Source organism: Scyliorhinus torazame, chromosome 21 (assembly GCF_047496885.1).
Source record: "Scyliorhinus torazame isolate Kashiwa2021f chromosome 21, sScyTor2.1, whole genome shotgun sequence".
NCBI lineage: Eukaryota > Metazoa > Chordata > Chondrichthyes > Carcharhiniformes > Scyliorhinidae > Scyliorhinus > Scyliorhinus torazame.
In genome coordinates this window covers 51,173,397-51,193,999 of record NC_092727.1, presented here as the reverse complement: position 1 = coordinate 51,193,999, position 20,603 = coordinate 51,173,397, and the positions used below count along the sequence as shown (strand labels likewise).

At 45.5% G+C, this 20,603-nt stretch overlaps 1 protein-coding gene across 1 annotated transcript in view; it reads right to left on the bottom strand.

Moving 5' to 3' along the window:
- Positions 1-1,400: 1,400 nt before the first annotated feature.
- The window catches only part of LOC140398054 (CMP-N-acetylneuraminate-beta-galactosamide-alpha-2,3-sialyltransferase 4-like), a 125,755-nt gene continuing 106,552 nt past the window's right edge, over positions 1,401-20,603 (bottom strand). Inside the window, exons 10-12 of the mRNA XM_072486266.1 lie at positions 13,091-13,222; positions 6,728-6,877; positions 1,401-1,415 (exon numbers count right to left, since the gene is read on the bottom strand). Of these exons, the coding sequence (XP_072342367.1) occupies positions 1,401-1,415; positions 6,728-6,877; positions 13,091-13,222 (297 nt within the window). The remainder of the gene's footprint in view (positions 1,416-6,727; positions 6,878-13,090; positions 13,223-20,603) is intronic.

The window sequence follows — 20,603 nt, the reverse complement described above, 5'->3', positions numbered from 1 at the left end:
GCAGAAGGACCAAAGCCAAAGCCTCTAAGCAGGAGCCACCTTATTTGCAACCAATCAACTCATGGCCACCACTGGAAATCTGCTGCTATCTGAACCTACAGAGAACCTGGATGAACCTATAGTGAAAACCATTACAGACTGAAAGCAGAAACATTGAGGTGAAAGCTTAAGATGAAGGTAGATGTGCGAGAAGACAACCATCTGAAACAAAGTCTCTTATATTTTTCACTCTCAGCATTATTTTCTTCCCCCTCTTTTCCCCTCTATGTTTGTTTTGTCTGTGTCGTGTGTGTTGTGTGTGTATAGAGGGTGGGATCAAGTTACATAGGAGGGGTTAGGAATTAGATAATAGTTAACCAGTTGTTTTTGCTGCATTTAATTATAGATTGCGATTAATAACATTCATTATGTTTAAATTTACAAACCTGGTGACTAGTTATTGGGCAGCCAAAGGCCAAAGACTTCAGCTGTTTTTCTAAGAATTATTTGTTAATTTTAATAGTGTTGCAACTGACCATGCACCAGCCCAGGGAATCGTAACACTTTTCATTTTAAAACTCCTTAAAGTCGTACATTTCAGATTTCTTCTCCTGATTACTTCATAATTGCAAACATTAAAATCCATTTCAGTGAAGTTAAGTTCCCTTGTGTGTGCCTTACTTTTCGCTGAACACATTTTATATAGATTGTGTCTATAATTGGCTCCAACACTAAATTTACTTCATGTTTAATAGTTGCCTAATGGTCATTTTACTACCAATCTCCCAGTCTCACTCTCTTCAATAAACTTAAGTTTGAAAGAAGCTCTGAATAAATGAGGTTGAGGTAACACACCCTAGTTTTCAACTGCTAATCTACTCTCCATCGACCGTTCAAATACAAGGTAAGGCAGTGGGATTGGATGGTTTTATCAAAGGGCTGGCACAGCCACAATGGGCCAAAAGGTTTCCCTTTGTGCTTTCTCATTCTCTGATGCTGTGTGGTTTCAGTCACTATCCTGTATCAAGACTGGTTCATCCAAAACTCATCCAAAGCTGCCCATATCCGATCCTGCACCATCGCCCAGTCACTGGCAATTTGGACCTCCTTGATCTACTCTGCCCCCTGGTGTTCCATTGTCTTAAATTTAAAATTAATGTTGTGTTTAAGTGCCACAGCGGAATTTACCTACCCTAACCCTGTAACTGCGGTATTTTTAAAGGATAGACTTGCAGACTATGAAGGTACAAACAAACAAGAACTTGATTGGAAAGATATTTACTTAACCAGCTGTGTGGATAGACTGACTGTGAATCTGCCCAAACTGTTAATCATTTATCAATACATCACGTGATCAAACTCTTAAAGTGACCTTATTCCAACTGGGAACAAACATGAATACACAACACTTTCCTCTCCCTTTAGATCAGAGATCCCTGCAATGAAACACAATATAATATCAACAATCAAAATTTACAATATGAACATTGAACAAACACAACTGTCAATAAGTTAGGGGCTGGATTCTCCAATTATGAGACTATGTCCTCACACCGGCGTGAGAACGGTGGCGTTTTACGCGTGAAAATTCAGCGCAAAACAGCCACTGATTCTCTGTGTAGCTGGGGGCCAGCATGGCAGCAGCGTAGAGCACCCGGCTCGAGCTGCCGATACGGCCTGGAGAATTGCTGGGTCCATGTGCACGGCGGTGACCTGCAGAAGCCGGGCCGTGCAACATGGCGCCGGCCACTCGTGGACCCGGCATGCAAACTAGTGCCCCCCTTTGGCCGGCTCACAATCCCCAGACAACCCCACAACAGTGTCCCCAGCCCCTGCCCGCGGATCGGCCCTCTCCTGACTGGCGGCGCTGGACTGAGCCTGTAACCGCCATGCCGAGTTCCCGATGGGTGAGACCATGACAGACCCATGCCGTCGGGAACTTGGCCGGTTGGGGGCGGAGCATCGGGGGTGGGCCTCAGGGAATGTCCTGAGCGCGTTGGTACGCCGCTTTGGAGGGGCGATTTGTTCATGAACGCGGATTTCGGGCCGATCGTCGAACATGATTTCGGCATCGGCGACCGGGAATCCCGCCCTAGATATTTGGGAGGACATCAATTCATGTGTGGTTGTCAGCGAACCTCAGGCATGTTTTTTTCTTTGTCTGTACTCTCTGTTTTTTTGGTGTAGTTTGGACTTTTTTCATTGTTGCCTCAACCGGTGTCAACATCTTGTACAGAGTTGACTCAGTGTTAAAATGTCCACAACAGTGGTACTGTCTTCCGAAGTCGTTTCTGCTATTGTCAGGTTCTCAGGCATGGCTAGGTCTTCACTTGGCACAGTTTGTTGCGGACTCTCGGTTGACTCTGTCTCTGGCAAACTAATTTTAATTTCTAAAAGTTGATCAGCACGTCTTCTCCATACTACATCATCCTGAGTTTGAAAGGTGTAGGAGACTCGTCCTGTCTGTGCCAAGACCATGGCAGGCATCCACTTCTCACTGGTGGTATAGTTCCTTGCCAGTTATTCATGAAGGCCTCACCTTCTCAACCTTGCCCCTCGCCTGAGGTGTGGTGATCCTCAGGTTAAATCACCAGCAGTCAATGCACACCCTGAAAGGGGAAAGCAGCTTATGGTCATCTCAAATTATGGCAATTTTACCTTACCTTAGTTCCTTGCCAATACTTCCTTACCTTTCAGTAAAACGTAGCATTTAGTCCTGTTCTCATGTTGCAAAACCTGCCTTTTCTGGTGCCTTTCAATAATCTCTCTTTTCTTAGGTGGCTTCAGCAGATAATGCAGGAGAACTTTGGGTTGTCAAATGTGTTGTATTCATGTATATCATAGGAATTGGCTTAGTCGTTTAGACAATGATCCTTGCTCCTGAGTTACCTTCAATGAATGCTTCATTATTTGAACAATCCTTTCAGCCAGCCCATTTATGACAGGATAATAAGGAGGGGTTCAGATATGTTGGATTCCATTGTCCTTTAGATAATTTGTGAGTTTGTGCGAAATGAACTGTGACCCATTGTTGCTAAGAAGTTGTTCAGGATAACCGAATCTTGCAAAAATCTCACCCAGTCTTCCTATTCTTCTCTCTGAGGACACAGTCTTCATAATGGCAATTTCCGGCCATTTTGAGTGCACGTCTACTACAATGAAAAACATTTGTCCTTCAAATGGTCCGACAGGATCTATATGAACCCTTTTCCATGGCCCTTCTAGCCATTCCCATTCACAAACCTGTGGCGACAGGTTTTGGACCTTTGCACAAGCCGGTGCTTATGTAGTTACATTGTATACCTTGTGTTGCCCTATTATGCATTTTCTTTTATTCCCTTTTCTTCCCATGTACTTAATGATCTGTTGAGCTGCTCGCAGAAAAATACTTTTCACTGTACCTCGGTACACGTGATAATAAACAAATCCAATCCAATCAAACAACATATTAATGATGAGGCAGGAGGACAGCAGAAAAGGAAAGAAGGGAAGAAAATCCTGCATTCTGGATTTCACTACCTCATGGGACCTCCTGCTCTATTTGGCAAGTAGAAACACCAGGTGGAATGCAGATACTCACAGGGGGGCAATGAGATGAAAAGTGGTTCATGTGATAACCAGAAGTCATTACTCCCAGACAAAAACAATTAATTATTAGTAGTTTGTCAGGATATTTAGAAAGGCATGGTTTTGGAAAACCCTTTGACCTTGGTGTGCCTGTGAGGTGGGCACAGAGAGAGAATCTTTTTAAAAATGGAACACAGATAGCACAGAGACTGATACACATTTGGAACTGGAGGGAGAAAATGTTGTTCGCTCGGTGTCCCTTTGACTCTGTAGATTCCCCGGGGGTAAACAGCACCCTGGAAACAACCCATGCGGATTCCTCCAGCGATATCACTGAACAAAGCCGCACAGGTCATGTAGATAACTGCTCCTGCTCTGGATCCAGGAAGGGTGGCAACAAATGTCTGCCAAAGTCAAAGAGTCCATAGTGAGAGTGGTTCCATCCTGGGCTTTACAGCAGGACACAGAGAGATTCCTTAAATTGAGTAACGTCATCCAGTGATGTTTGTCACATACATAGAACATAGAACATACAGTGCAGAAGGAGGCCATTTGGCCCATCGAGTCTGCACCGACCCACTTAAGCCCTCACTTCCACCCAATCCCCGTAACCCAATAACCCCTCCCAACCTTTTTGGTCATTAAGGGCAATTTATCATGGGCAATCCACTTACCCTGCACATCTTTAGGCTGAGGGAGGAAACCAGAACACCGGGAGGAAACCCACACAGACACGGGGAGAATGTGCAGACTCTGCACAGACAGTGGCCCAGCGGGGAATCAACCTGGGACCCTGGCGCTGTGAAGCCACAGTGCTCTCCACTTGTGCTACCGTGCTACTACCCCTTTTACTGTTGGATCATTTCTTGGATGTTAAATTGCACAGACTGAAGTCAATAACCATGTATATTTCACCAGACTGGAATAAAGCAACTTCAAATACAAAGTTCATCTCATCCATTGTTTCTTTTTCTTTTTTTTAATTTAGAGTACCCAATTCATTTTTTCCAATTAAGGGGCAATTTAGCATGGCCAATCCACTTAGCTTGCACATTTTTGGGTTGTGGGGGGTGAGACCCACGTAGACACAGGGAGAATGTGCAAACTCCACACAGACAGTGACCCAGAGCCGGGATCGAACCTGGTAGCTCAGCGCCGTGAGGCCGCAGTGCTAACCCACTGCACCACCCCTATCTCATTCATTGTTAACCCGGTACATCTCGAATAGCTGGATATTCAGGAGTTCTACTATTGTTGCCCTGAGGTCTCTGTGTCACTCAACAAGATCAAGTGCAGAGTAAGTCATCATCCATAAAAGTAAAATGTTCAGACAACATAAGGTATTAGAGGTTCTTCCGGGAGTAAAGATTAGAGACATAAACTTGGGATACACTGATGATACAGAGTGGCTTGCAGCTCAGAAGGTGCCCTACTAACATACAAAATACAAAGCAGCTTTATTGGCACCCCATCCACCCCACCAACATTCACTCCCTCCACAACCATTTCACAGAGGCAACTGTGTATACCGTCTACATGATGTAATGCAGCAACTCACCAAGGTTCCTTTAACAGCACCTTCCAAACCCTCAAACTCTACCACCAAGAAGCTTATGGAATGGCAGCATACACATGGGAACACCACCACCTTCAGGTTCCCCTCCAAGCCACACACCATCCTGTCTGCACTGTGCCTTTGCTGTCACTTGTCAAAACACTTGCCCTCCATTCCTGACAGCACCCTGAGGGTTCCGACAACAAATGCACTGCAGTGGTTCAAAATGGTGGCTCACCATCACCTTCTCAAGGGAAATTAGAGGTGGGCAATAAATGCAGGTCTAACCAGTAGGAGGTATGCATTCGTAAAAATTAGAATGAAGATTGAAGTGGATGGTGTCAAACTGGAACAAGTGGATAAGTTTGTATATTTATGACAAACCATACAAGATGCTCGATGTGAGGCCAATTCACCTAACTGCACATCTTTCGACTGTGGGAGGAAACCGGAGCACCCGGAGGAAACCCACGCAGACATGGGGAGAACGTGCAAACTCCACACAGACAGTGACCCAAGGCTGGAATTGAACCCAGATCCCTGGCACTGTGAGGTAGTAGTGCTAACCACTATGCCACTGTGCCACCCATATAAGAGTGCCATGCAGAAAAGAAAATGTCAGCATTTTGGCCATCTGATTAGAGCTGAATCTCTTCCAGAAAGCAAAGTGGAGGATCAGCAGAAAGATGGGTCGACTTCAGCATAGTTGGATGACGGATGTCATACAGCGGTTGCAGTGGATGCAGGACAGATGAGTCTGACATGCCATGACAGCAGATATCCTGGTCGGAGTAGCTACAAGCAGCAACAGTAAGGCTTTTTTAATTCATTTTTTACGGGATGTGGGCTTGGCTGGCTTGGCCAGCTTTTGTTGCCCACCCCTAATTGCCTTTGAAAAGGTGCTGGTGAGTTGCCTTCTTGAACCGCTGCTCTTTGTGTGGTGTAGGTACACCCACTGTGCTGTTGGGGGAGGGAGTTCCAGGAAGTTGCCCCAGCGACAGTGATGGAACAGCAATATATTTCCAAGTCATGGTGGTGAGTGACCTGGAGGGGGATCTCCAGTTGGTGGTGTTCCCATGTATCTGCTACCTTTGACCTTATAGATGGTAGTGGTCATGGGTTTGGAAGGTGCTGCCTAAGGAGCCTTGATGAGTTCCTGCAGTGTATCTTGTAGTTGGGGGTGGAGGCAGTGAATGCTTGTGGAATGGGTGCCAATCGAGTGGGCTGCTTTTTCCTGGATGGTGTCGAGCTTCTTGAGTGTTGTTGGAGCTGCACTCATCCAGGCAAGTGGAGAGTATTCCATCATACTCCTGACTTGTGCCTTGTAGATGCCAGACAGGCTTTGAGGAGTCAGGAGGTGAGTTACTCACCGCAGGATTCCTAGCCTCTGACGCGCTCTTGTAGCCACAGTATTTATATGGCTAGTCCAGTTCAGTTTATGGTCAATGGTAACCCCCAGGATGTTGATAGTGGTAGATTCAGTGATGGTAATGCCATTGAATGTCAAGGGGCGATTGTTTGATTCTCTCTTATTGGAGATGGTCATTGCCTGGCACTTGTGTGGCACAAATGTTTGAATGTATAACATGAAACCATCAACTGGGATTGTTTCCATCAGATACTTACAGACATCTGCTTCATATTAATTCGATCAAAATAATGAATCAGTCCGTTTTTTTGATTCAGCGGATAACCAAATCCAGCAGCGTGAACTTCATCACAGTAGTTCAGTCCCAGTGTGATGGCTAAAAGCCCTGTGGTTGGATGGGATCCTCTCTGTGGATGTAGAAAAAAAAATGGATGGAAATCTGTAACAAAGCAAATGACATCAACAGAGTATGAACATGCAAGAGTGAATGAGAGAGAGGGAGGAAACAGAGAAGACCAAAGGGAATGAGGGAAATTTCTAAATTTGAGTTCAATAAAAATCTGAAATTAAAAGTCTAATGATGATTGTTGAAACGATTGTCGTTAAAAACCCATCAGGTTCGCTGATGTCCTTTAGGGAAGGAAATCTGCTTCCCTTACCTGGTCTGGTCTACATATGACTCTGGAACACAGCAATGTGGTTGTCTCTCAAATGCCTTCTGAAGTGGTCCAGCAAGCCACTCAGTTCAAGGGCAATTTGGGATGAGCAACAAATGTGGGCCCAGCCGGCAATGCCCACATCCATGAATTAATAAAGCAAATGAAGGGTTTGGGGAGATAGGGGGATAGTGAGGGGCATTGGAGGGAGTCAGGGGTTGGTGGGGTAGTTGAGTGTTCGGGGAAGCTCGTCAGATAGTTGGCGGGGGTAGTTTGCTGGTCAGGTGGGAGTCGTGTGGTCAGAGGTTCATGGGGGAAGCTGGTAGTTAGGGCATAATCCGGCATGGGTGGTGGTTGTCAGGATGGGGTGTTGGAGTGTTGGGGGTGGGGGTTTGTCAGTTGGAGTAGACACAGGAGAGTCACAAGGTCAGTAGGATACTTATCCACCTGTCATCCTACCCAACCTACTGTAAGATTTGACCCCATGTCAGAGGACAAATCTCACTCTTCTGAGGAAAGTTCTCTTCCGAGGAAAGTTCCAATGAGCAATCCCCATAATAAAGATAAGAAACAAGGAGGAGAAGTTGTGTGCCATGGTATGAGACGAGCACTGAAGACTTGGACGCATTTCTGTTTTATTTTTATTTGTCCTGGAAAGTAGAGAATATTAGCAAGGCAGCATTTATTGTACAACCCTATTTGCCCTTTGGAAATTAAGAGTCAACCACACAATGTATGATTGGAGTGATGCTTAGGCCACACAAGGAAGGAATGGAAAATTTCCTCCTTGAAAAGATATTATAAAGTGGTTAGTATTTTTAATGACAATCCAGCTGCTTCACGCAAATATGCGCGACACAGTGGCACAGTGGTGAGCACTGTTGCTTCACAGCTCCAGGGTCCTAGATTCGATTCCCGGCTTTGGTCACTGTCTGTGAAGAGTCTGTACGTTCTCCCCGTGTCTGGGTGGGTTTCCTCTGGGTGCTCCGGTTTGCACCCACAAGTCCCGAAAGATGTGCTGTTAGATGAATTGGACATTCTGAATTCTCCCTCCGTGTACTCGAACAGGCGGCGGAATGTGGCGACTAGGAGCTTTTCACAAACTTCATTGCAGTGTTTTTAAAAAATAAATTTAGAGTACCCAATTATTTTTTTTCCAATTAAGGGGAAATTTAACATGGCCAATCTACCTAAGCTGAACATCTTTGGGTTGTGGGGATGAGACCCACGCAGACACGGGGAGAATGTGGAAACTTCACAAGGACAGTGACCCAGGGCCGGGATTCGAACCCGGATCCTCAGTGCCGTAATCCCAGTGCTAATCACTGCAACACATGCCACCATTCATTGCAGCGTTAATGCAAGTCTACTTGTGACAATAAAGATTATTATAAAGATTATTATTATTCTGGTGCCAGATGGTGATGGGGGGATTTGAACACATGGGTTCAACTCAAATCCAGATGCCCATCAACGATTTGCAGCACAGGCATGATGGGCTGAATGCCCCCCCCCCCCCCCTCTCTGTGCCATGAATATTAGGTTTCTATGTTTCAACTGCAACTTAACTAATCACTAGTTCAGTAACAAACTGTTAAGCCACCACAGCCTATTTGTAGCAAGTAAATAGTCATTAACAGAGTCATAGTCACAGAGGTCTACAGCACAAAAAAGGCCCTTCGGCCCATCACGCTGCACCAGTCAAAAACAGCCAATCATCCCCTCCAAACCTCCAGATCCTTACCTTAAATATGGCCCATGGTCATTGATCCCTCCACAATGTCTACTCTATCTAAGACCCTCATAATTTTATACATTTCAATCATGCTCCCCACTCAGTTTCCTCTGCTCCAAGGAAAGCAACTCCAGCCTATCCAAACTCTCTTCATAGTTAAAACTCTCAAGTCCACACAACATCCTGGTAAATCTCCTCTGCGCCCTTTCCAGTGCTGTCACATTCCTCGTATAATGCAGATTCCAGAACTGCACACAATATTCTCGCTGTGGCCTAACCAATGTTTTATACAGTCCCAGCATAACTTCCTTGCTCTTAAACTCGATACCTCTGCAAATGAATGAAAGTATACCATGCACCTTCTTATACACTTTATCCACCCCCCTGCTACCTTAAGGAACTGGTGTACATGCGCACCAAGGTCCACCTGATCCTTGGTGCTTCCCAGGATCCTGCCATTCATCATGTATTCACTTGCCTTGTCTGTTCTGCCCAAGTCCATCACATCACAATTATCCGAATTGAATTCCATTTGCCACTGATTAGCCCATCTACCCAGCCCACCTATATCCTCCTGTAATCTAAGGCTATCCTCCGTACTATTTCCATATCATCCGTGAATTTACTGATCAAACCTCCGACATTAAAGTCTAAACCATTTATATGAACAAGAAACAACAAGGCTCCCAACACTGATCCCTGCGGACCCCACTGGACACAGGCTTCCAGTCAGAAAAACAATCCTTGACAATCACCCTCTTCTTCCTGCCACTCAGCCAATTCTGGATTGAATTTGCCAAATTTTCTTGGATCCCATGAGCTCTTACCTTCACTATCAGTCTCTCATGTGGGATCTTATCAAAAGCCTTGCTGAAGCCCAAGTAGACTACCTTAAATGCATTGCCCTCATCAACACATCTGGTCACCTCTTTGAAAAACTCAATCAGTTGGCCAGACATGACCTCCCCTTCACAAAACCATGCTGACTGGTCTTGATTAATCTCTGCCTCTCTAAATGCAGATTGATTCTGTCTCTCAGAATTGCTTCCAACACTTTCGCCACCACTGAGGTTCAACTGATTAGCCTGTCATGGTTTGTCCCTTCTTGAATAATGATACCACATTGGCTGTCCTCCAGTCCTTCGCCACCTCTCCTGTGGCCAGAAAGCAATTGAAATTATTGCCAACGCCCCTGCTATTTCCTCCCTTGCCTCATTCATCCTGGGATACATTTAATCTGGCCCTGGATATTTAACTACTTTTAAGCCTGTCAGACCACTCAGAACCTCCTCTCTGTCTATGTTACTTTCTTTAATTTTATCACAGTCCTTCTCCCTGATCCCTGACCTTTAGCAGCCAGTAAACACTTGATATGAAAGAGTATTTCAGACTTTCTGAAGGCAACTTTTGTAAATGAGGAGATAATGAGAGCTTCTTTGGGATGAGGTGAAATTTAATTTGGACAAGTGGAAATGCTCAAAGGAAGGAAACATGGGCAACGCACCAACTCCTTTAATGGGGTTGAAAGAGCCAGAATGAAGTTTAAAGAAACTCTGGGACCTTTGTTGATTGGAAGCTCAGTCCAATAAGTGTCAGAACAATAATCAATAAAATCAACAAAATGGTGAACTATAATAGACAAAACAGAAGAATAAAAGACAAAGTAAGTCATTTAATGCTGATGGTTCCTGTCCTGCTCGTCAGAATACATGGAAGATAGTGAGGCATTAAGGCTACCACAGGAAAGAGCTTTGTGTTGGATGTCTGAGTTATGAGAAGTGAACAGAGAAATGTGACCTCTTTGCCCATGAAACAATGCACCTCAGAGGCGATTTTCTAAAGATTTATAAGATTGTGATCAGTTTGGAAATAGTAATGTGAGAAAATAACTTTGCATTGAATACTGAATGTGGTTTAAGGGATCAGAGATTCAAAACAGTAAAAAGACGAATTGAGCATGTTATCAATAAGTTGCTCTTTATAAAGAGGGATCAAAACAAAACACTCAGAAGAACATGAAGCACATGAAGACAACCTATTGGAGTCTTGAGGCACATTCTGATTGGTTGGGTTTAAGGTTGAATTGCAGTAACTTCCTTGTGATCAAGAGAGATAGTGAAACAGTTAGTGGTATTGCCAAAGATTAATTACAGACTGATATTGCAGTTTGATCTTAGAATTCCAAGGCATAACTCGAGCGGCCATCTGAGATGCTGCTCGGTTAACCTCTCTCAGTGAATGGCATCCCTGTGTCACACCTCCTTTTATACATGCTCAGCAACTATCATTAGGGTTAACCCTCACTCTACTCACACACATTTGAATACTGTTACACCTTCTGTGCTCTTTGTTAATCCTCCCTTGCACTCTTTGATCCTCTGACTCTTCAGTGATGGTCCCTTAAAGGGCAACACAAGCCAAGCAATCCTTAATCTGCTGTGTGGCCGTTAAAGGGACAATCACAACATTCTCTGAAGTTTTGTACAAGTTTGTCCTCTCTTTATCCTACCATTCTGAGCTGGGTCTCTGTTGCCTTGAGCCCTCTCCTGTTATTCCCCACATAACTTTTCCAGTTCTATATATCTCTCAACCTTTAACAATATTCTCAAAACACATTTTCGACCAATCGTTGGGTGGCCTCTCTCCAGACTCTCACACCATCATTCAGAAGAGGAACGTCACTTCAAGGTTTCCCTCCGGTCACACACCATCCTGACTTGGAGAAATATCAGCCATTCCTTCAGTATCATTGGGTAAAAATTCTGGCACTCTCTCCCCAATTACACAGCAGGAGAAACTGCACCACCTGGATAGCAGTCAAGAAGAAGGCCCACCCCTCCTCAGGAAAACCAGGAAATAGTCATACCATTATGCGACACCCACATCCCATGAGAATATAAAAAATAACACATTTTTTAATTACTTTTTGATTTTTTTTTCTTGCTGTTCATGAGAAATGACGTACGACATTCTTGATGTTAAACAGGAAATATAAGCTATTGCTCCTGATTGGTAATTGTTTCAATGACTTTATTATCAATTAGCTGAGTTTGACAGCAATGCAGTCCTTCTTTGTCCCAGCTTATGACTGCAAAGGAGATACTAAACCTTCCAAACTTATTTTAACTTAAAGCAACTCTCATTTCATACATCCACAGTGACTGTACCTCATTGGCAAAAGGTGCTTTGGGTCACCCTGGGGTCATGTAAGGACCAATTTATATGCAAGTCTTACTTTGTTTCGATGAGCAACCGAAGAACATTTCATTGCAGTGTTAATGTAAGCCTGACACTAATAGAGATTATTATTAAAACCCTGAAACACAACATTGCAAGTCTTCCCTGATACTTTGAGCTGAGCATCCCTTTCTAATCATCCTACTACTAATTCTTGGTGCTCCTGAAGAAGGAAATGAGCTGGCCTTTGGCTGTGCTTCTCCATAAGTTTTCTGAGATTGAGTATGGCTGGTTACCTCCCTCAGCAGGGTTAGAAGATACGGGATGCTGAATGAGGCCTGCATGAATTCTTTGGGCGGCTTGGCTAGATGCTGAGTTACTGTGAGAGACTCTTCCTCATCCCTGTTATGAACTTATTGCTGCAGGTCTCTGTCGCTTGGGGGAAAATTACAGGTCAGGAAAGGACACAGAATCCCCCATGAATCCTGTGTCCAGATGATCCATTAGCTTTCACAATACCCGATCACTTATTACTCAGGGTGAATTGGGAGCTTCAGTTCAAAGCAACCATTTTATCAGCCTCAAATACTCCATGTGACTACAAGTTCCACATTCACACCGCCCCCCTGAGTAATATGTTTCACCTGAAATCTGTATTGTTTTGTCTTAACACCATGCTCTGATGCATGTACTGAAGCTTTGCTATATTCAAAACACGATGGGCGGAGAATTCGGTCCCCCTGCCGCATGTTTCTCAGCGGCATGCCATTCACTGGCAGCGCAATTCTCCACTTCCGCTGCTTGTCCATGAGGTTTCCCATTGAAGAAACCCCACAACATCGGGAAATCTGCTGGCGGGGACTGCGCTCCCGGCGGGAACAAAGAATCCTGATGACCGGAGAATTCCGGCCTTTCTCATAACAAGTCTACAACAGAGAGAAAAATCTACAACCTTTGCTCTACTGTTAATAACCTTTCCATGTTTTGGAAGGTGAGATTTTCTCTGGAATTCACAACTCTCTTTACAGATCAGAATAGAAACACATCCTTACCTTTCTGATCATCTCCGGTTTTCCCAGGAATTGTATCGCAGCTTGACTTATATAAAAAGGGTTCAGCATCCGCACCTTAGCAGGATTCAAATTCTTCAAAAAGCCTGGCCTCTTCCAGAATCCTGATGTGACCTAGTGTGGGAAATATTCCTAGTTTAGGTAAATTTATTAAAAAGAAACATTAAAATATGGAGGCATATTCCGGCGTAACCTCTCATCCAAATATTTGAATGCAACTTGAAGATGGGAGCTCAACGAAAGCTTTTCAAGACCCTTATCTCAGGTGCTTTCATACATTGCTACACATGTACCACCACCTGAAAAGCAGTGTCTGTCTTCCAACTGTGATGAAGTGTGCATCCCCCCTGATATTGTTGTGAACTGAAGCCAGGGTGAGTGGATGATGCCCGCCATCAGGTCTCCAGCTAAATGGCCATGGCTGTCCCTGACCATCAAGCAATTTGTTACCAGACCAAGGAGCTTATGTTGCCACTCGATTGTTCACCTGGAAGTGTCAGAGTGGTTGCCCTGGTTACAATGCTGGTTCACTTATGGTTGGATTATATTTTCTTTCCCCACCTGAGGTACTCTTTGATTCATTTTAAAAACTTGATTAACAATATTTACCTCCTCCCCCCGCGGTTTCTTTGCGCATGTCCAAGGCACCGTGAGGTTGTATTCCCATTAGATAGAAAGGGGAGGACAATCCCGCTGAGAACAGAGCATCTGCCCGAATTGAGGGTGTTATGGACCAAGGTTTAGAAAACTCCAAAGTATATCATGGAGTTCACCTGACCCACAACTGTTTAATGAATGTGGCTAGGATGAGCACAGAGCCTGCCTTTCAGGTGGTATTCAAGAGAGTTCTTATGCGATTAGAATCAAAAAAACAAACTTTATTCCACGAATTTAGTTAACATTTGTATAAACACACACATGCAAGAATTTTTATCCACAACAAAAATGCTCCATCCACACAATGACATCACTGAAGCCATGTGATAAGACAAAAACATTTCTTAAAGGGACACTCCCATGTCAAGGGTATTATAGAAGGGAGCGAACTATCCCAATCTTTGCCATGCTCCCATACAAATTTCACAACTCCGCTGAACTCTGTTGCAAAAGTCTGAAATCTCTCCAATATAAGTAATTTACACAAATTGTTTGTTATTTGCAATGTAAATAGTGCATTGATTGATGAATGGTTTTTTTTGACAGTCCATCCTGAGAAAACACACCAGCTAAAACATTTTTCATGAAGTATTATGCAGCCAAATAGCCTTGTATTATCTGGCTGTATAATCTACTGATATCCATAGCTGACCTTTGGCTGATTTCTCTAAAGGATCTACGAGACCCATAACCAATCTTTCAAAAGGCACCTCAATCTGGGGACATGGCTACAAGGGGAACTTTCAATGTGGGATGAGGTGATTCTAGATAACAGTCTGCTCCCTCGCCAATGTGAGGCTGAATGTTCTTGGAATCGCCGCACCAAAAAAATCTTTGCAAAGTCTTTGCCCTTACTTTTTAACGTTGAGCCACAATGAGCCAATCTCGAGACTGCAACACAAAAGGTTTGTGGAGATCAATCACTCATTGGTCACAAGTTTGTTCAGTCGCTAATCATTCAAAGAAGATCATTTTTTAGAGTAAAATAGGTGAACTACAACATTTCATATTCTTTCAGAACCTCACCATTCGCTGACAGCAGTGAAAAAACTTCAATTGGATTGGATTGGATTGGATTGGATTTGTTTTAGTGTCACATGTACCGAGGTACAGTGAACAATCTTGTTCTGCGTACAGTCCAGACTGGTCATTCCATACATGAAAAAACATAGGACATGCATAAATACACAATGTAAATACATAGGCACAGGCAACAGGTGAGCATACAGAGTGTAATACTACTCAGTAGAGACGTTACGCGAAGAGATCAAGTCAGTTCATAAGAGAGTCATTCAGGAGTCTGGTCGCAGCGGGGGAGGAGCTGTTTTTGAGTCTGTTCATGCGTTTTCTCAGACTTTTGTATCTCCTGCCTGGTAGAAGAAGTTGGAAAAGTGGATAACCCGGGTGGGAGGAGCTTTTGATTATGCTGCCCGCTTTCCCAAGGCAGCGGGAGGTGTAGACAGAGTCAATGGATGGGAGGCGCGTTCCCCTGTTGGACTGGCCTGTGTTCACGACTCTCTGTAGTTTCTTATGGTCTTGGGCCGAGCAGTTGCCATACCAAGCTGTGACTCTGCCAGACAGGATGCTTTCTATGGTGCATCTGTAAAACTTGGTAAGAGTCAATGTGAACATGCCAAATTTCCTTAGTTTCCTGAGAAAGAATTGACGCTGTTGTGCTTTCTTGGTCGTAGCATCAACATAGGTGGACCAGGATAGATTTTGGTGATATGCACACCTAGAAATTCAATGATGGATCACTTCCATCCTTACAGATATGTTTAACCTCAAGCAGGAATGGATACCATGACACCATCGCTGTTGTGCCAGCTATAGCTCAGTAAGTGGCATTCCAGTGGAGTTGTTAAACTGAGGCCCTTTCAGGTGAACATAAAGGACCCCAAGGCATTACTTTCAACAAGGTCAGGGGAGCTCTTCTGGTCATTATTTTACCCTCAGCCACCTCATTGAAACACGTCTGGTCATTATCACATGGCTGTTTGTCCACAATAAGCAGGGCAAATCTAACCCGGCCACTTACCGTCCAATCAGCCTACTCTCGATCATTAGCAAACTGATGGAAGCTGTCATCGACATTGCAATCAATTGGCACTTACTCAGCAATAACCTGCTTATTGATGCTCAGTTTGGGACAGGGTCACTCAGCTCCCGACTGCATTACAGCCCTGTTTCAAACATGGTCAAAAGAGCTGAAATCAACAGGTTGAGTTGAGAGTGACTACTCTTGACATCAAGGCAACATTTGATAGAGTAAAACATCAAGGAACCCGAGGAATACTGGAGTCAATGTGAATCAATGTAAAAATCTCCAAAGTTTAGAGTCATACCTTGCACCAAAAAAAATGTTTGTGGTTGTTGGAGGTCAGACACCTCAGCTCTGAGACATCACTGCAGGAGTTCCTCAGGTTAGTGTCCTAGGAAACTACAGAGGGTCGCGAACACAGCCCAGTCCATCACGCGAACCCGCCTCCCATCCATTGACTCTGTCTACACCTCCCGCTGCCTTGGGAAAGCGGGCAGCATAATCAAAGACCCCTCCCACGCAGGTGATTCACTCTTCCAACTTCTTCCATTGGGCAGGAGATACAAAAGTCAGATTCAAAAACAGTTTCTTCACTGCTGTTACCAGACTCCTAAATGACTCTCTTATGGATTGATCTGATCTCTTCACACATCTTCTCTACTGAGTAGTACTACACTCCGCATGCTTCACTCGATGCCTGTGCCTATCTATTTACATTGTGTATTCATCTATGTCCTATAGTTGTTTTTATGATCTGTCTGGACTGTACACAGAACAATACTTTTCACTGTACCTTGGCACACGTGACAATAAAACAAATCCAAATCCAAAGGTCCAACCATCTTCAGCTCCTTCATCAATGACCCTGCTTCAATCATAAGCTCAGAGATGGGGATGTTTGCTGATGGTGGCACAATGTTCAGCGCCATTTACAACTCCTCAGATACTGAAGCAAACCATGACCAAATGCAGCAAGACCTGGACAATATTCAGGTTTGAGCTGATAAATGGCAAGCAACATTCAAACTACACAGAGTGGACCTAACTATCGCCATTGCCATTCAAAGGTATTGCCATCGCTGAAACCCCAATATTGACATCCTGGAGGTTACCAGTGACCAGAAACTGAACTGGTCCAGCCATATATATTCTGTGGCTACAAGAGCAGAAAAAAGGTTGGTAATTGTGTGGAGAATAACTAACCTCCTAACTCCCAAACTCCTGTCCACTATCTAAGGCGTACAAGTTAGGAGTGTGATGGAATATTCCCCACTTGCCTGGATGAGTGCAGCTCCAACAACATTCAAGAAGCTTGAACCATCCAGGTCAAAGCAGCATGCTTGTTGGCACCCATTCTACCACCTTAAGCATTCAATCTCTCCATCATCAACATACAGTGGCAGCAGTGTGTACCATCTACAAGATGCACTGAAGCAACTCACCAAGGCCCCTTCGATAGCACCTTCCAAAACCACAACCTCGAACATCTAGATGGACAAGGATCTCAGTGCCAGGCTGGCACCCAGATGGCACTGCCAGGGTGCCAGACTGGCACTGCCAGTGTACCCATGTGGCACCAGCAGTACCAGGGCACCACCTCGCCCAAAGGGCATGGAACTGTGGTCCTCCAATTCCCTTGGAGACCCCCATGAGTGCCGTTCCACCTGGTTCCTGTTTGTAGGGCTCAGTATCCCAAAGTCTCACGTTCCTCGGGAATCTGCACATTGCAGTAAAGCTCACTGCCTCGCTCTAATATGCAGATTTGCCAAAAGGTGATCCCAGCCATTGTGGGCGGGATTCAGCTTGCAACATCTCTCTAGATTGCGTTGAATCTCACAAGGTGTTGCGAGTCTGGTAGTTCCCTGGAGCGGGGTCTCCTGGTTTTCAACGGCCACACTGCGCTGCGGCGAGCTGCCTTTCCGGCGCAGCATGACCAGAGGATCGCGCCCCCTGTGCCCAACATTGAGGAGATTTGTCACATGACCTCCCTGAAGCTGCATTGATGGAAATTTCTGTGTGAAAATTTGAAGGAAAAAAAAATTCCCTTTGGGATCTATGGCCTTTCCATCGGGAGCTGAGCTGAGCGGGGGAAACCCAGTGAGCAGCCTGGGAAAGTGAATGTTCCAATTGAGAAAAAAGAAAAAAAGTGACATCCTAGGAAGGCTGTGACTTGATTGGCTAATAGGGAATCTGTGCTAAATTTGAATATCCATTTTAAATTACTGTTTATAAGTTGCTTTCAGATTTAGGTAGTAAGCAGAGATTTTAGAAAGTTAAATTTTTTTTAAAACAAATTAAAAACTAATTAAATAAAATAGAGTTGGAGAGTCAGGTGATGTGTTGTTCCTGCATGATGTGGGAGCTGCTGGACCCCATTGTGGTTCCCAGTGACCACATCTGTAGTAAGTGTTGGTTGCTCGAGGAACTCTGGTTTACAGTTGATGAGCTGGATTCTGAACTTCGGACTCTGCGACACATCAGGGAGGGGAAGTGGTACCTGGACACTGTTTTTCAGGAGGTAGTCACACCCCTTCGACTAACTACCTTGAATTCAGTCAAATGCCATGGATAGGAGGGTGTGGCTTCGAGTGAGGCAGGTAGAGGGATTCAGGAGATAGGATTGCAGGAACCTCACTCCTTGACCTTGTCCAACAGGTTTGAGATTCTTGCTCCCTGTGTGGACAGGAAGGGGGACTGCAGGGAGGATGAGCAAACCAACTACAGCACCATGGTGCAGGGTGCCATTCACGTGGGGGGAGAGAAACTAATCTACTCCTACTTGGGGATAGTATAGTTAGGGGCATAGACACTGTTCTCTGTGACTAGGATCGAGAATTCCGAAGGTTGTGCTACCTGTCTGGTGCTCGGGATATCTCATCTGGGTTGCAGAAGAACTTGGAGTGGGAGAGTAAAGTTGTTGTGGTCCACGTCAGCACCAATGACATAGGTAGAACAAGGATAGAGGTTCTGCTGAAGGAATATAAGCAACTAGGTACCACTATTACTTCACAGCGCCAGGATCCCAGGTTCAATTCCCGGCTTGGGTCACTGTCTGTGCAGAGTCGGCACGTTCCCCCTGTGTCTGTGTGGGTTTCCTCTGGGTGCTCCGGTTTCCTCCCACAAGTCCCGAAAGACGTGCTTGTTCGGTGAATTGGGCATTCTGAATTCTCCCTCTCTGTACCCGAGCAGGCGCCGGCATGTGGCGACGAGGGGATTTTCACAGTAACTTCACTGGCATGTTAATGTAAGCCTACTTGTGACAATAAAGATGATTTTTTAAAAATAGGGGCTAAATTGAAAAGCAGAACCAAAAAGGTAATAATCGCCGGATTACGACCTGAGCCACGAGCTAATTGGCTCAGGGTCAATAAGATTAAAGAGGTAAATGCGTGGTTCAAAGATTAGCGTGGGAGAAATGGATTTGAATTCACGGGACATTGGCACCAGTACTGGGGAGCTACTCCGATGGGACGGTCTTCAGCTGAATCAAGCTGGGACCAGAGTCCTGGCGAATGGCATAACTAGGGCAGTGGATAGGGCTTTAAATTAAATTGTGGGGGTTCAGTTGTATGGAAAATTATAAAATCAAAGTTAAAAGAGAAGGTTAATGATGAAGACTTTAAACGAGTTAAAGCGGCTGAGGGCTCAGGAGAGGTTAGTAAAGTTTCCGGAACAAGTAGTAGAACAGAAAGTATGGAAAGTGGCAGGAATCTAGGGCGGGATTCGCTAATCCCGCGGCAGAGTGCCACGCCGTCGTAAACGACGGCGCGTTTTACGACGGCATGAACAGGCCATGCTGAGGGATAATTCTGTCCCCTACAGGGAGCCAGCACGGCACTGGAGCAGGTCACTGGCGCGAACTGGGCGGCAAGGGATAAGTGCATGCACAGTGGTGCCAGCGCCAATGCGCGCATGCGCAGTGGCCTCCTTCAACGCGCCAGCCCCGTCGCAACATGGCGCAAGGCTACAGGGGTCGGCGCGTAGGAAAGAAGGTCCCCAGCCAGTGAGGCCGTTCCGCCAATCGGTGGGCCCCGATCGCGGGCCAGGCCACTTCGGAGGTTCCCCCTAGGATAGGACCGCCCTCTCCCCCCACCTCCCCCCCCCCCCCCACAGGCCGCCCCCCCCCCCCCCCGCCCCCCCCGACCATTCAATGGCGAGTTCCCGCCGGCTGAGAGCAGATGTGGACGGCGCCGGCGGAACTCGCCGTTTTTACGACGGCCGCTCGGCCCATCCCGGGCCGAGAATCGGCGGGCCGGCCGTGTAGAGCGGCCCCCGACCAACATCACGCCAACCATGCCAGCGCCAATGGTGCCGATTCTCCGCTCTGCAGAGAATCGCGTGCCGGCATCGGGGCGGCGTGGCACGATTTGCACCAGTCGCGGGGATTCTCTGGCCCAGGGCTGAGGGAAACCCGCCCCCCACATTAGGCACAGCAAAAAAGGGGACAACTATGAGAAGGGAGGGCAGTCCACACGGGACTGACGATGTTGTACCTAAATGCGCGCAGTATATGAAACAGGGTAAATGAGCTTGTTGCGCACATTGAAATTGGCGGGTATGATGTTGTGGGCATCACAGAGATGTGGCTGCAAGGGGATCAGTGCTGGGATCTAAATGTCCAAGGATATGTGCCCTATCGAAAGGACAGGCAGATGGGCAGAGGGGGAGTGGTTGCATTGTTAGTAAGGAATGAACTTAAATTGATAGCAAGAAGTGATATAGGGTCAGAGGGCATAGAACTTGTGTGAGTAGAGTTGAGGAAACGCAAAGGAAAAAAGACCCTGATGGGAGTTATGT